This window comes from Rhinatrema bivittatum, unplaced genomic scaffold, assembly GCF_901001135.1.
Source record: "Rhinatrema bivittatum unplaced genomic scaffold, aRhiBiv1.1, whole genome shotgun sequence".
Lineage (NCBI taxonomy): Eukaryota > Metazoa > Chordata > Amphibia > Gymnophiona > Rhinatrematidae > Rhinatrema > Rhinatrema bivittatum.
This window is the reverse complement of record NW_021820820.1, coordinates 9,348-22,519: the sequence shown is the minus strand read 5'-3', so window position 1 is coordinate 22,519 and position 13,172 is coordinate 9,348. Positions and strand designations below refer to the sequence as shown.

Here is a 13,172-nt window from a genome sequence, read left to right as displayed (position 1 = left end):
GGCAACGGTAACTGCATGTTCAGACGGCTCGCACTTAAAATTTTATGTGTACAGATTTCGGGCACCTACGCAGGCTGCAGTGAGGCGCACGCACAGCCTGTGCACCCGGCTTTACTTGTATTCTGCGCCTAGTAAGTTATGACGTATGTACCCCACAACATTATGCGCACAGTGCATGTGCAGAGCCGACACACACTGCACATACCGAAGCTCTATGGTGGGCAATACAGGCACAAAAACAAGAGCAAGATGTTGCCACTGAGTCCTACCACACAGTGTGCCGACCAAGCCCAAAGCGGGGCCTAGCCCACTTCGCTCGGAATCCCGCTTTCCCCTTACCCCTATGGGATTGGGAACAACGTCGGTACGGCATGCTGAGCAAGGAGATTGGAGGAAATCTTACTGAAACCCTTCCAACATTTCTGAATTGGGAGAAAATCCCTTTTTTTTTTTTTTTTTTCCTGACCTGGGCTCAGTGCTTACCGGCTGAGTACAGAGACTGTCTCTGGCTGTGGTGGGAGAGGGCTTTGGCCGTCACTGCCACGCTCGGCTTCCTGCACCCACTGCCTTTCAGCTGCTTCAGCAGCAAATTCCATGCCGGGAATCAGCTACCAGACCAAGCACAGCTCTGAGGGATCTCGGAAATCACCTCAGGAATTCTCTACTGGGAGAGGGACCTTTAGGTATCACCGCAGGAGAGCAGCACTCAATCTTTTCTCCAATTTAAAAGTAGAATTTCTTCTTCCAAAAGTTACAGCGATCCCCATAGGGAAAGCATGTCCGCATCTGATGGAGACAGAGAAATACTGAAGGGCTGAGGTCACTGCAGGGGTATATCTAGGGTGACGTCAGCTTTGAAACCTGACTCCGTCTCCATCTGCTGGCAAGGGAGCATAAATCCATTGGTCCTGAGTCCATCTGGATACACGATGGGAAACTCTCTTTTTCAAACTGCCTCTCTGAAAGAATGCAGAGACTCCATTCCAAAGCATCGGTCTGAGTTCCCTCCTTTTTTTGAACCATAACATATATGGAATATCTTCCCTTTCTTTGTTCCTCTCTGGGAACCGGCACTATAGCCCCCAGACTCTGCAAACGGTCCATCATTTGGCAAACTGCTATCTTCTTGGTGCAGGAAGCGCAGGGGGAGATGATGCAAATGTCTCACAACGGATGAGCAAATTGATATGTATAGCTGACTCTTATTACCTCTAGAACCCATTGGTCCATTGTGATTTTGGCCCACTCTTCATAAAAGAGGGCTACCCATACTCTATTTTGGAAGGCTGGAGATAAGAGAGGAGGGGAATCTCCTGCTTCCCCTGGAGCTTCTCTCACTGCTGCCAAGATGGCCGCCATTCCCCCGCTAACAGGGACGGGTTCGTGGCAGACTCCAATGCTCTCTTCATCTTTCTCAGTGTCAACCCCGAGACAGCACCGCCTGAACTTTCATCTCCCCTGAAAATGCAGAGGCCACATAACTGATCGCGCGGCTCTCCACAAGCCCAGCAGCTCTTTGCACAACTCTTCGCTGGCGCCATTACCACGAGTACTACAGTCACAGCCGTGTCTACCTGCCGGGATCCCCCAGCCACTGCAAGAAGCCGCCCTTGCCTGCCATGTAATCCCTGCTAAATGGGAGAGGCTGCCAGATCCCCTACAGTCACAGTCCTCTTTTTTTTTTTTTTAAACAATCTTTAGTGCCCCAAACAAAGAAAATAGAAATTATTTCCCTGAGCTGACTGCTGAATCCACATGGCTCACTGGGGGAAGGAGGGAACTGGATCACCAGTTGTCCTAAACCCCTACAGTGTCTGGGTACGAGCCGCAGTCAAGGGTCACACAACCCCCCTGGGAGGACTCCAAAACTTCTTTCTTCTATTCTTTATTGTTTATTTTACTTTTTTTCAAATATACTCCAGACTGCAGGTTTTATAACTCTACCATCTGCTGGAGACAGAGATATATTGAAGGTGGCATTCAAAGTTAAGCAGCAGTGTCAGTAAAGCTTTTCTTCTCCGTTCACATCTGCTGGAAGGGAGGCAAAATCCAGGACTCTGGACTGATCTGGGGTATGAATAGGAACACCAGCAAAAATACTTACAAACTACACTGCCTTTAACACAGGCCAGTAGATGAACAATAAAGCATGACAATGACTCACACCACATCCATCCATACATGTTACATACATGATCGCACCTTCATTACAGGCCAGGTGTGCGAGCAAGGCAATAACCTGCACATTCTTCCCCAGACCCGTCTCATCAGCCAGAATACCGTTGAGGTTCTTCTTGTACTGCTTTGCTAACCAGTCCAGCCCAATCTGCTGATACTCCCTCAGAGCGCCATGCAGCAGGGATGGAACACCCAGCTTTCCCTGGAAGGATAACAACAAAACTGGATTTATCTCACTGGATAACACATATAAGGAGTATGTCTGGGGCCCAAGTAGAAAAGGGATAAAGGAAATTTGGTTCTTACCTGCTAATTTCCGTTCCTGAAGTACCACAGATCAGTTCACACAAGTGGGTTTTGCATCCCTACCAGCAGATGGAGGCAGAGAACAAAAAACTTTGAGGCACTGCTGAATATCCAAGAGTGCCACCTGCACTCCCTCAGTATTGTCCTGTACCCAAGCCAAACTAACTTTAAAACCAAACTTTCCCCTTCTTTATCAAGGTGAAGATCAAAACCAGGATTGGAGCACTATGAATTTGAGCCCCACACTAACACCAAGGAAACCAACCAAACCTGGTCATCCTGTAGATCTGAATATATACATATTGAAATCTGATCTGATTGCATTGATAAAATCAGAATGGTTTTTCACAGATTAGGGGCTGGGTCTCTGGATTGATCTGTGGTACTTCAGGAACGAAAATTAGCAGATAAGAACCAATTTTCATTTCCTGTTCGTACCTCAGATCAGTTCAGACAAGTGGGATGCACCAAAGCACCCCTACACTGGGCAGACATTCAAAAAACCCACTCGCAGCACACTCTTGTCAAACATGGGGGCTCACCCGGCACTTGAACATCCAACCGGTAATAACGGAAGAAAGTGTATAGCGAAGACCACATTGCCACCCTACAGATCTCCTGAAGTGACCCCAGCTGACACTCAGCCCAGGAGACTGCCTGAGCCCTAGTAGAGTGCACTTACAACCCCTCTGGAATCTTCCAACCCTTGTAAAGATAGGACAAAAAAACAGCTTGCTTCAACCAATGAGCAATTTTACCCTTAGAAGTCTTACTACCCTACTTTGCTCCCCCAAATAAGACAAATGATCTGACCACCGAAAGCTGTTGGTGACCTTCAGATACCAAAACAGAAACTGGCGAGCATCCAACAAATGCAGCTCCCTCACCTCTGGAATTTCTGAAGACCAATTTGGAAAAGCAGGGAGCTCCACCGTCTGGTTCAGGTAGAACGAAGATACCACCTTGGAAAGAAATGAGGGAACTGTACACAAAGATACCCTGTCATCTGTAATCCTCAGAAACAACTCCCTATAGGACAAGGCCTGAAATCCATCTGACAGAACAAATCGCCACCAGAAAAACTACTTTTAGGTGAGATCCTTCAGTGACGCCCTCCACAACAGCTCAATTGGAGGCCCACAGAGAATCCAAACAATCAGGTTCAAACTCCACACCAGACAAATTCTGTGTACAGATGGTCGCAAATGCTTGACCCCCTTTAAAAACCGCACCATGTCCGGATGAGTCACTAAGGCTGCCACTTGCACACGAAGGGAGTTGAATGTTAGACCCTTAGATAAGCCCTGCTGTAAAAAGGCCAGAATATGAGGGATATCCACCCTAAACTGGTCCAGACCCTCTTCCATACATCAGATCTCAAAAACACTCCACACCCTGACATATGCCATAGACTTGGACGGTCTTGTGGCCTGGAATAAACGTGGCATTCACCTGCTCTGAGTACCCCTTCAACCTTCAACGTCTCCTCTCAAAAGCCAAGCCACAAGACAGAAGTGATCAGCTTGATCTGAAAAGATAGGTCATTGTCGCAGCATCCCCTACAGATGAGCTAACTGGAGGGGCCTGTCTACCGCAAGATAAATCAGATCTGTGAATCATGGACAGTGCGGCCACTCTGGTGCCACCAGCATGACCCTTCCTGGATGCCCCTCTATGCGCCACAATATGCGTTCTATTAATGGCCATGGAAGAAAAACATACTGCAGAATTCCTGTCAGCCACGTCTATTCCCTCAGCTCTGACCTCTTGCCAGTGACTGAAAAACTGCACCGCCTTGGCATTGCTCTGTGACGCCATCAGATCCAGCTGGGACTGCCCCAGCAGGATTGAATAAGGTTGAAGGCCTGTGCTGACAACTCCCAATTCTCCTGGATCCAACTGTTGCCTGCTGAAATAGTCCACCTGCACATTATCCACTCCAGTGACGTGATGCCGCTATCCCCTCCAGATGCTGCTCTGCTCAGACAAACAGCTCCTGGGCCTCCTGAGCCTCAGCATGGCTCTTCGTCCCGCCCTGACAGTTGATATACGTCACCATTGTGACATTGTCAGAGAATACTGTCATCACTCGCCCCTGGACTTGAGGGAGGAAAAATATCAACGCCCTGTGAACCACTCTTGTTTCCAAACAATTAATCGATCAGGCCACTTCCACAGGTGACCATCGACCTTGGGCCATCCGCTCCTGATAGAAGGCCCCAACCACTGAGACTGGCATTTGTGGTCATCACCATCCAGTCCGGAGTTTCCAGGTCCACCCACTTCTCCAAATTGTGGCGAGATAGCCACCTTAAGAGACAGGATCTGGATGTTCCCTACAGCAGTAAAGCCCACTGATACTCCTCTGACAATGGGTTCCAATGGGACAACAGCACCATGTGACGAGGCCTCATGAGGGCAAAAGCTCACAGCACCAAATCTAGCGTAGATGCCATAGAGCCCAGAACCTGTAAGTAATCCCATGCTCCGGGAACTGGCAGAGCCTGGATCTTTGTCACCCTCTCTGGGGTAAGAAAGACTCTGCCAAGCCAGCTATCGAAGCATGCTCCCAGATATTCCAACGACTGGGTCGGCCATAGATGACTTTTGAACAAGTTTATCACACAGCCCAGCGCACCACCTGATGACAGTCCCCTGCGAACTTCGCCGAATGAGCCAGTCATCCAGATAAGGGTGGACAAGAATCCCCTCCTTTCTCAGGGCTGCAGCTACCAACACCATCACCTTTGTGAATGTTCGTGGTGCTGTTGCTAGGCCGGAAAGAGCCTAAAATTGGAAATGCTGCCCCAGTTTCTGGTGGTCCTCCCAGATGGCTATATGCATATAGACTTCTATCAGATCCAGAGATGCCAGAAACTCTCCTTTCCAGATCGCTGTGATCACCGTACACAGCATGTCCATCCAAAAATGCGGCACTCGCAGTGCCGTGTTGATTTTCTGGAGATCCAGAATGAGCCAAAATGTGCCCTTTTTGGGAATGACAAAATAAATCGAGTACCTTCCCCGGCCTCTTTCCAGTGGTGGAACCAGTATAAATCGCTTCCAGCCTTTGCAGGTGGTGCAGCGTAATCCATACCATCTCCTGTTTGGTTCGGGAGACGCAATAGGATACCACGAAGACCTCTCTGATTGGATGAGAAAATTCTAAGGCATAGCCTTCTCTTATCTCTGGAACCCACTGGTCTGACGTGATCTTGGACCATTGTTCATAGAACAGGGATAACCTCCCTCCTACAGATTCCACTAAAGAGCAGACCAGCCCAACTTCATTGCAAGGTTTTTCCTCCTCCGGTCCCCTGACTAGAACCCATCCCTGGAAGTCCTGCGGGACTCCTGAAAGGACTGCTGTCTTCCCGAGGTATGCTTCTACCCTGATACCATAGCACTCCTGCTAGACAAATTGTCTCATATCCTGAAAATGAGATCGTGGTGGGAAGATCTTCTTGACACTTTTCTTATCCTCTAGCAACTTATTCCTTTTGTATTCCCCTAGATGCTTCATCAACTGCTCCAAACAGCAGCTTTCCCTTGAAAGGAAGATTACACAGCTGCAACTTAGACCACACATCCACTGACCAATTAGGTAACCACAGGAGTCTCCTCGCTACCACCATGGAGACCATAGACCTGGCTGATGTCCGGACCAAGTCATACAAGGCATCGGCCACATAGGCACCCCACCTTCCAACCGGGCCACCAGCTTGGAGTCCACAGAGGTGGGCTCATTCTCCTGAGCCTTCTGCACCCAAAACAAACAAGCCCTCTGCATCAGGCTACCACAGACTGCCGCCTGGAGAATCAAGGCTGAAACTTCAAACATCCTTTTCAACTGAATTTCCAGTTTGCAGTCCTGGACATCCTTTAGCGCAGCAGATCCACCACTGGGACAGTCATCTTTTTAATGACCGTTGAGAATGTCACATCCACCTTCAGCAGCTTCAAGTGCTCTAAGGTCTTCTCCATCAGCAGGTACAACTTCGCCATCTCCCTACTGACTTTCATGCCAGCCTCTGGAGAATCCCACTCCTGGCTCACCAGCTTTTTCACCTTCTTGGGCAATGGAAAAGCCTTCGGCAGCCCCCGCAGTCCATCTAGAACAGGGTCCATGCCCTCATCATCAGAATCCTCCTGGGTAACCTTGATCCCCAGCTCCTCCAAAATGTGAGGGATGTGAGGTCTCAACTCTTCCTTCTGGAACAGACAGACAACCTTCGGGTCCATCTCCTTCCATAGCCAGTCCCTCATCCAGGTCACCCATATCCTTATTCGTCCCTGGGTCACTGGTCAGATCGCCCACTGTGAGGTCCTCTCCCGGGTCATCTCCTGCCATTGTGGATCATCAGAATCCTGTAAATCCTCAGTATTACTATCCCCCTCCTGTGAGGGAGATGCCAGCTCCAGATGACAAAACAAAGACCCCCGACCCTTCAAAAGGGGCCAACATGGGCCTCTTCGAGGGACATTGCAGCTCCCCCGCTGCCATGTCCTTGTGGAGAAAAAGAACAAAGTCCACTGTCAATTCCTCAAGATTCCCATCAGGTTCCTCATCTGGATCCCCCCTACATCTTCAAAATCGTCCCCGGATGACTGCAACATCAAAGAAAGTGGAGGAGGGGAATCCCCAGACCCTGAAGGCACTGCTACCTGCCTGCCATGTGCCTCAGCCAAGACTGCTGCGCTTTCAGCCCCACTAGGAGCATCCACCATAGGTCCTGCCGAGCAAGTGACCCTCCAACCCCCTGCAGCCTCTGCGGAGATTCTCTCACCTCCGAAGGCAGACACTGCAAAGCACAGGCGCATTAAGCTAACTGCACTGCGAGCCTCAGGCCCAACAGGTTCTGCCGTGTTGAGAAGCCGGCTCCATCGGGCTTACGTGGGCGAGCCGCTCGCTGCAGAACTTCCTGCAATGACCCTGGTCCCTGCCTCCAATGAGCCCCAGATCCTCTGGCTTCATCGGGAACGCCAAAACAAACTTATCCCCCCAGTAATCGCCACCTGGCAGCAGCTAGGCCACTTCCTTTAACTTCCTCTTCTTTTTTTTTTAAGGAGCCACAGCAGTAGATGAAAAAAAAACTACCCCAGAGGATATACTTTCCTGCTGCTGGCCTTCAGCATGGAAGAGAAGCCCTTCAAGGGAATGAGGAAACCAGGACCCCTGGCTACCTGGCCCCCAGGATGGGCAAGCAGAGCCAGTCCAGGGATTGCCAACCAGCCGCATACCCAGCCTCACCTGAGGAAAGGTCCACAAAGGCTCCTAATACCTCAGGGAGTACTCCAAGCTGATATCTGACATGGATATTTCTCTTTTCTATTTTTTTTTTAAACTACTCTCTCAGACTGCAGGTTCATTTGTCTACCATCTGCTGGAGACAGAGAAATACTGAAGGACTGCAGGTGGCACTCTTGGATAAGTAGCAGTGCCTCAAATGTTTTTTTCTGCCTCCATCTGCTGGTAGGGATACAAAACTCACTTTGTCTGGACTGATCTGGGGTACAAATAAGAAGGCCTTTGTCCAGGAATGAGAGGAGTCAAACCATCTGTATGCATCTTATACTAGAGGAGAAGATTTAAGATTTAGAACACAAGTCTGGAAAACTCCTGAAACTTATGGGTTCAAATACTGGTCTGCTAATGATGGTCTGCTATAACTGGGGCAGTAACAGCATTTCCACATCAACACACCTTGAAACCTACATGACTTGCACAAGTTAGGGTAGGCGGTCATCCACTGCAGAGGTTTCAGCATGCTTCTTAACTTCCATGAAATATGGCGTCAGAAAAAAAAAACAAAAACAGCAAGACCCATCTGGCCTGCCAAATTTCATTCCTGGGCACTACCACAGAGCCCTGCTGATCTCTGGCTTTCCCCTCACTGCTTTATAACCAGGAACCCTCTGTGCTTATCCCAGGCTTTTTTTGTATTCTCCAATTGTTTTTGTCTCTCCCACCTCAACTGGGAGGCTGTTCCATGCATACATCACTTTTCAGTACAGAAACTGTGTTAAGATCTTAATTGGATTCAAGATTTCTTTTGTGGCTTTACTACTTTACTGAAATGCCCACACTCCCATGTCTGTGCTGTGTATCAAATAAATCCTTCTCCTCAGGGCCGATACCTCATTTTGGTTACTGAACTTTTCCAGCAAACAGTAGTAATGTGTAATATCTATGCACCTAATACCTATGACTCTTGTTTTTTCAGAGGACTTTATGCTCATTTGATCCCCTATTTATTAGACATTTTGATTGTCGGGGGGGGGGGGGGGGGATTTTAATACCATCCGAGATCCCCAAGTGGACGCTTCCCAGGGGCGCTGCCGAGAACCGGGCCAGGGTAAGGGCCCTGAATTGCTGGAAAATACTCTGCATCTGTTAGTCGCTTGGTGAACTCTCCACCCGACCGAGAAGGACTTTACACATGTCTCACGTGCGCATGCGACCCTTTCACCTTTAGATTATTTTCTCATTAGCACACATGTTTTTTCTTGTCTGGGATGCTGGCACCGACAACATTGTGATTTCGGACCATGCCCCGGTGTGGGTAGATTTTCAGTTTTTCGATACTGGGCCCTCAGCGCGAATCTGGCCTCAGACGAAAAATTTCGGGATTTTGTACGGACCAAATGGACCGATTATGTGCTTCTTAATAAGGCTCACGAATCTCAACCTGTATTATTTTGGTAAGCGGCAAAAGCAGTATTGCGGGACGAAATAATTTTGTATGTCGCGCATTTTGTCCCTTAGTGCTCAACTACGCAAAACTCGACTTAAGTTGGCTACCTCGGGAACGAAGGTGCTGAGAACCTTGTATTTATCCCAACAATACGTGTTAAATTCCCTAATTCATCAACAAGCCAAAAAAGTTTGTTATACTATAAATATCGGTTCCATCAATACAGCAATAAAGCGGGGAAGATGATGTCAAATTTCATTAGATCCATGCACTCTAGTCGCTTTATCCCAGCGATGCGTGGCTCCACTGGCCACGTGGTAAGGGATACTCCCGCTATTTTAAATTGTTTTGGGGATTTTTTCTCGCCTTTATATGCCACAGAAGGGTGGAATGCGGAGGCCTATGACAGGTTTTGCGCGCAACTCTCCCTTCCCTGCTTAACAAGGGAACAGCGCGACGGCCTTAATTTGCCTGTAACGGAGGAGGAGGTTCGACTCGCCATTCTGCGCTCCAAACGTTTTAAGGCTCCGGGGCCTGATGGATATACAGCGGAGTTATTTAAGCTTCTTGAAGGACAGGTATCTCGTCCGCTGGCCTTGGCATTCACGGCCTTAATAGATCAGGATTCATTCCCTGTTAATGCGAACCTAGCGCATATTTCTCTCATCCCAAAAGTAGGCAAAGATGTACTCTCCCCTGAATTATATCGCCCAATCTCTCTACTTAATTACAACCAGAAATTGTTAGCCAAGATATTGGCTGACAGGCTAGCAATTATCCTCCCCACTCTTATTGGTGACCATCAGGTAGGGTTCATGCGCCAGCGGTATGCTTTGGCCAACATATGCAGAGTGTTGACTACAATGACTATTTGCCAACAAATGTCTACCCCTTATTTGACCATTAGTTTCGATGCCGAAAAGGCCTTTGATAGGGTGGAGTGGCATTATCTCTTTTATATATTGCAAAAGATGGGTTTGAGGGTTTTTTTTCTAATGCCATCTAATGCCACAGGCCCTGATTACCGTTAACAGGGCACAATCTGAATTTTCTGTGACACGGGGTACGCAGCAGGGGTGCCCCCTGTCCCCTTTACTGTTTATTTTACAATTGGAACCCCTTTTGCTTGCCATAGAGCTCCAGCTCGAAATCCGAGGTGTCCAAGTAGGGCCTAACATTTTTAAATGTGTGGCTTTCGCGGAAGATTTGTTGGTTTTTATTACTAATCCTCAGACCTCGTTGTCCCCTTTGTTGCGGTTGATATGGAGCTTTGGGGTTTTTTCGGGGCTAAGACTAAATGAGTCCAAGTCCTCTGCATTAGCGTTTCCAGATGCATTGAAGGATCAATGGCCGGACACATTTCCTTTGCAATGGGCTGGGGACAGCATTCGTTATCTGGGTGTGTTCCTCCCCTCTGACCCGGAGCAGATTTACAAGACGAATATACCAGGGTTGCTTCGAGACACTCAGGATTTATTAAATACTTGGGGTACCCTGCCACTCTCTCTGAGCGGCTGCATAAACTTATTTAAAATGGTCATCCTACCGAAATGGCTTTACCTTCTGCAGAATATGCCCTTATGGCTGAAAAGGAGAGATCTGGCTAAATTAGATGTTTTGTCTGGCGAGGTGGGAAATCTAGGACTCCTCTTTCTTGATTACAGGCGTATTGGGGGGATGGGGGTCTGGGGCTCCCAGATTTAGCTCTATATAATTTAGCATGTAACTTACGAGTAATTCGGGATTGGCTATTGAGCCAATCTCACTTTGTCCAACTGGTAACGGACGTTGAGGTAACATACCCGCGAGCTCTCACATATGTTTTCCAGTCTCAGTCCTCGCATCTTTCCACTTTCTTAACCCAGTCAGCACTGCTTAAGCCAATCAGACAAACTTGGGTGCGGTTAACCAAACTATTGCAGATCTCCAGATTGTGCGCCCATTTCCTTCCAATCATGGGGAATGCTGAATTTATCCCAGGGTCTCAATCGGGTCATTTTCGGGTGTGGGAGTCTAAGGGCCTTACTTGTCTGGGGCAATTGCTCTCCCGGGATGGGCGGATCTTAGACTTTGCAGAGTTTGGCCAGGTTTATGGCCTGGGGGTTTCTCATACTTTTCCATATCTGCAGATACATCATTATGTTAATGCCTTGCCTGAAGTCTCTAAGCACCCTTCGGTATTTTTAACACTGGACCAAGTGTTTCACTTTGAGCGTTCTAAAGTTTCCTCTCTGTCCGTCAACTATAAGTATCCCTGTCACAAGGTACAGCTGGATATATATTCCCTTCTGGAAGCTCGTTGGAATCGGGATGGGGACTTTACGGTGACCCACAATATTTTACGGATGTGTTTTCGGCATATAGCCAGGATCTCTACCAATATGTATTACAGGGAGTTGCAATTTAAATTTTTATGTCGTGCATATGTGTCCCCTCAGGTGGCAAGTCAATTAACTATAACGCAATCAGCCGAATGTACCCACTGTACTGTCACCATAGGTACCTTATGTTTTCTGATCCTGCCCCCCAGTGTGATGCCTTTGGCGTTGGGTGGCGGATTATATGGCGGACATACTGGATGTGGCTTTTCCTGTGTCCCCTATGTGGCTGCTATTTGGATGCATCTCCCCGATTTGGATTTGAAATCCTGGCTTACGCATTCTACTGCAAAAAGCTGATCTAGTTGGAAAAAAGGTAATTCTATCAGTGTGGCGTTCTATAGCCCTGCCGTTTTTTTGGGCTTGGAGAAACCAATTTCACGCCCTGATAACCATGGAGAGCTTGGCATCTCGAGAATCCCCACGCCAGCGACAACTATTTCTCTTGGTATGGAATTCCTACCTACAGCACCTACCACCTCGTGCTCGCAGCCTGGCCATCCTTGGCCTGTTAGGATACCCAGGGGACATTACGTTGGATAATCATCACTTTGGACTCACCTCATTTTAATAGACAGTAGGGGAGGGGGTTGGGGTGGGTAGTTCATGGGGGGATAAAGGGAGGAGGGAAGGCACATAGGGGAGCCTGGACTGTGGAACTCTAAGGTTTGGTTATGTTCTATTGAGGTAAGGTCAGAACCCCACCTTCCTCATTGTTGTATTTATCTGGTGTAAGAACAAAAACCAATAAAAATTGTTTAAACATAAATCCTTCTCCTGAAAAATGGGAAACAGTAACAATGAAATCCCTGCCTTACCGCAGCAGAGATGCGAGCACTGCCTCTGGGTAACAGCAGCTCGGCCGCAGCAGCCACCTCTGCAATGTCTCGCGCATGTTTCTTTGCCGTTCCTTGTCCAGTGCCTGTCCTCTCAACATCTTTCTGTTGGTCGATGCACAACAGAGAATCTATGAGCACCACCTGCTTCGGGGCATTCTCCATAGGAGAGCCGTCCGTTTCTGCAAACAAGCAGAAAAAAACTTAAAAAATCTAATTTACCCAGCTTGATCCCCTGAGCTTACATCTGTGCAGTTTTTCCACCTTTCGCACATAACGATGGGAAAAGTGAGGCTAACCTTGATCACTTGGCTCCTCTTCACTATCAGACATGGGTTGGGGCCAATGGAAGTTCTCAGAATATGCCCCTTCATACTGCTTCTTCAAGACATCCAGAGGCAGGTCAGCTGGACAAACAAAGTGCATAGGATGATACATTCTGACTGTTCATATAGTAATAAGCAGTTACATATAATAACAATGCTATCACTTAACTAATGCTATACGCTATATATCAACAATTGAAAAATCCACTGTGTTTACTGTTGAGAGCTAAAAACCCACATAAGAAATAAGAAGTTGTCATACCAAGTCAGACCAAGAGTCCATCAAGCCCAGCATCCTGTTTCCAACAATTGCCAATCCAAGTTAAAAGTACCTGGCAAGTACAGGAAAATTAGTTCTTACCTGCTAAGTTTTGTTCCTGTAGTACCACAGATCAATCCAGACTCTTGGGTTCTGCCTCCCATCCAAGCAGATGGAAATAGAGAAAGTTTTGC

The 13,172-nt window shown here is 47.9% G+C and overlaps 1 protein-coding gene across 1 annotated transcript in view; it reads right to left on the bottom strand.

The window, feature by feature from the left end:
* Positions 1–12,831, bottom strand: part of LOC115082167 (E1A-binding protein p400-like) — a gene marked incomplete at its 3' end in the record, with an annotated part of 153,268 nt that extends 140,437 nt beyond the window's left edge. The window contains 3 exon segments of the mRNA XM_029586424.1: positions 2,203–2,380; positions 12,376–12,575; positions 12,693–12,831. Coding sequence (XP_029442284.1) covers positions 2,203–2,380; positions 12,376–12,575; positions 12,693–12,831 — 517 coding nt within the window.
* Between the last annotated feature and the right edge of the window lie 341 nt (positions 12,832–13,172).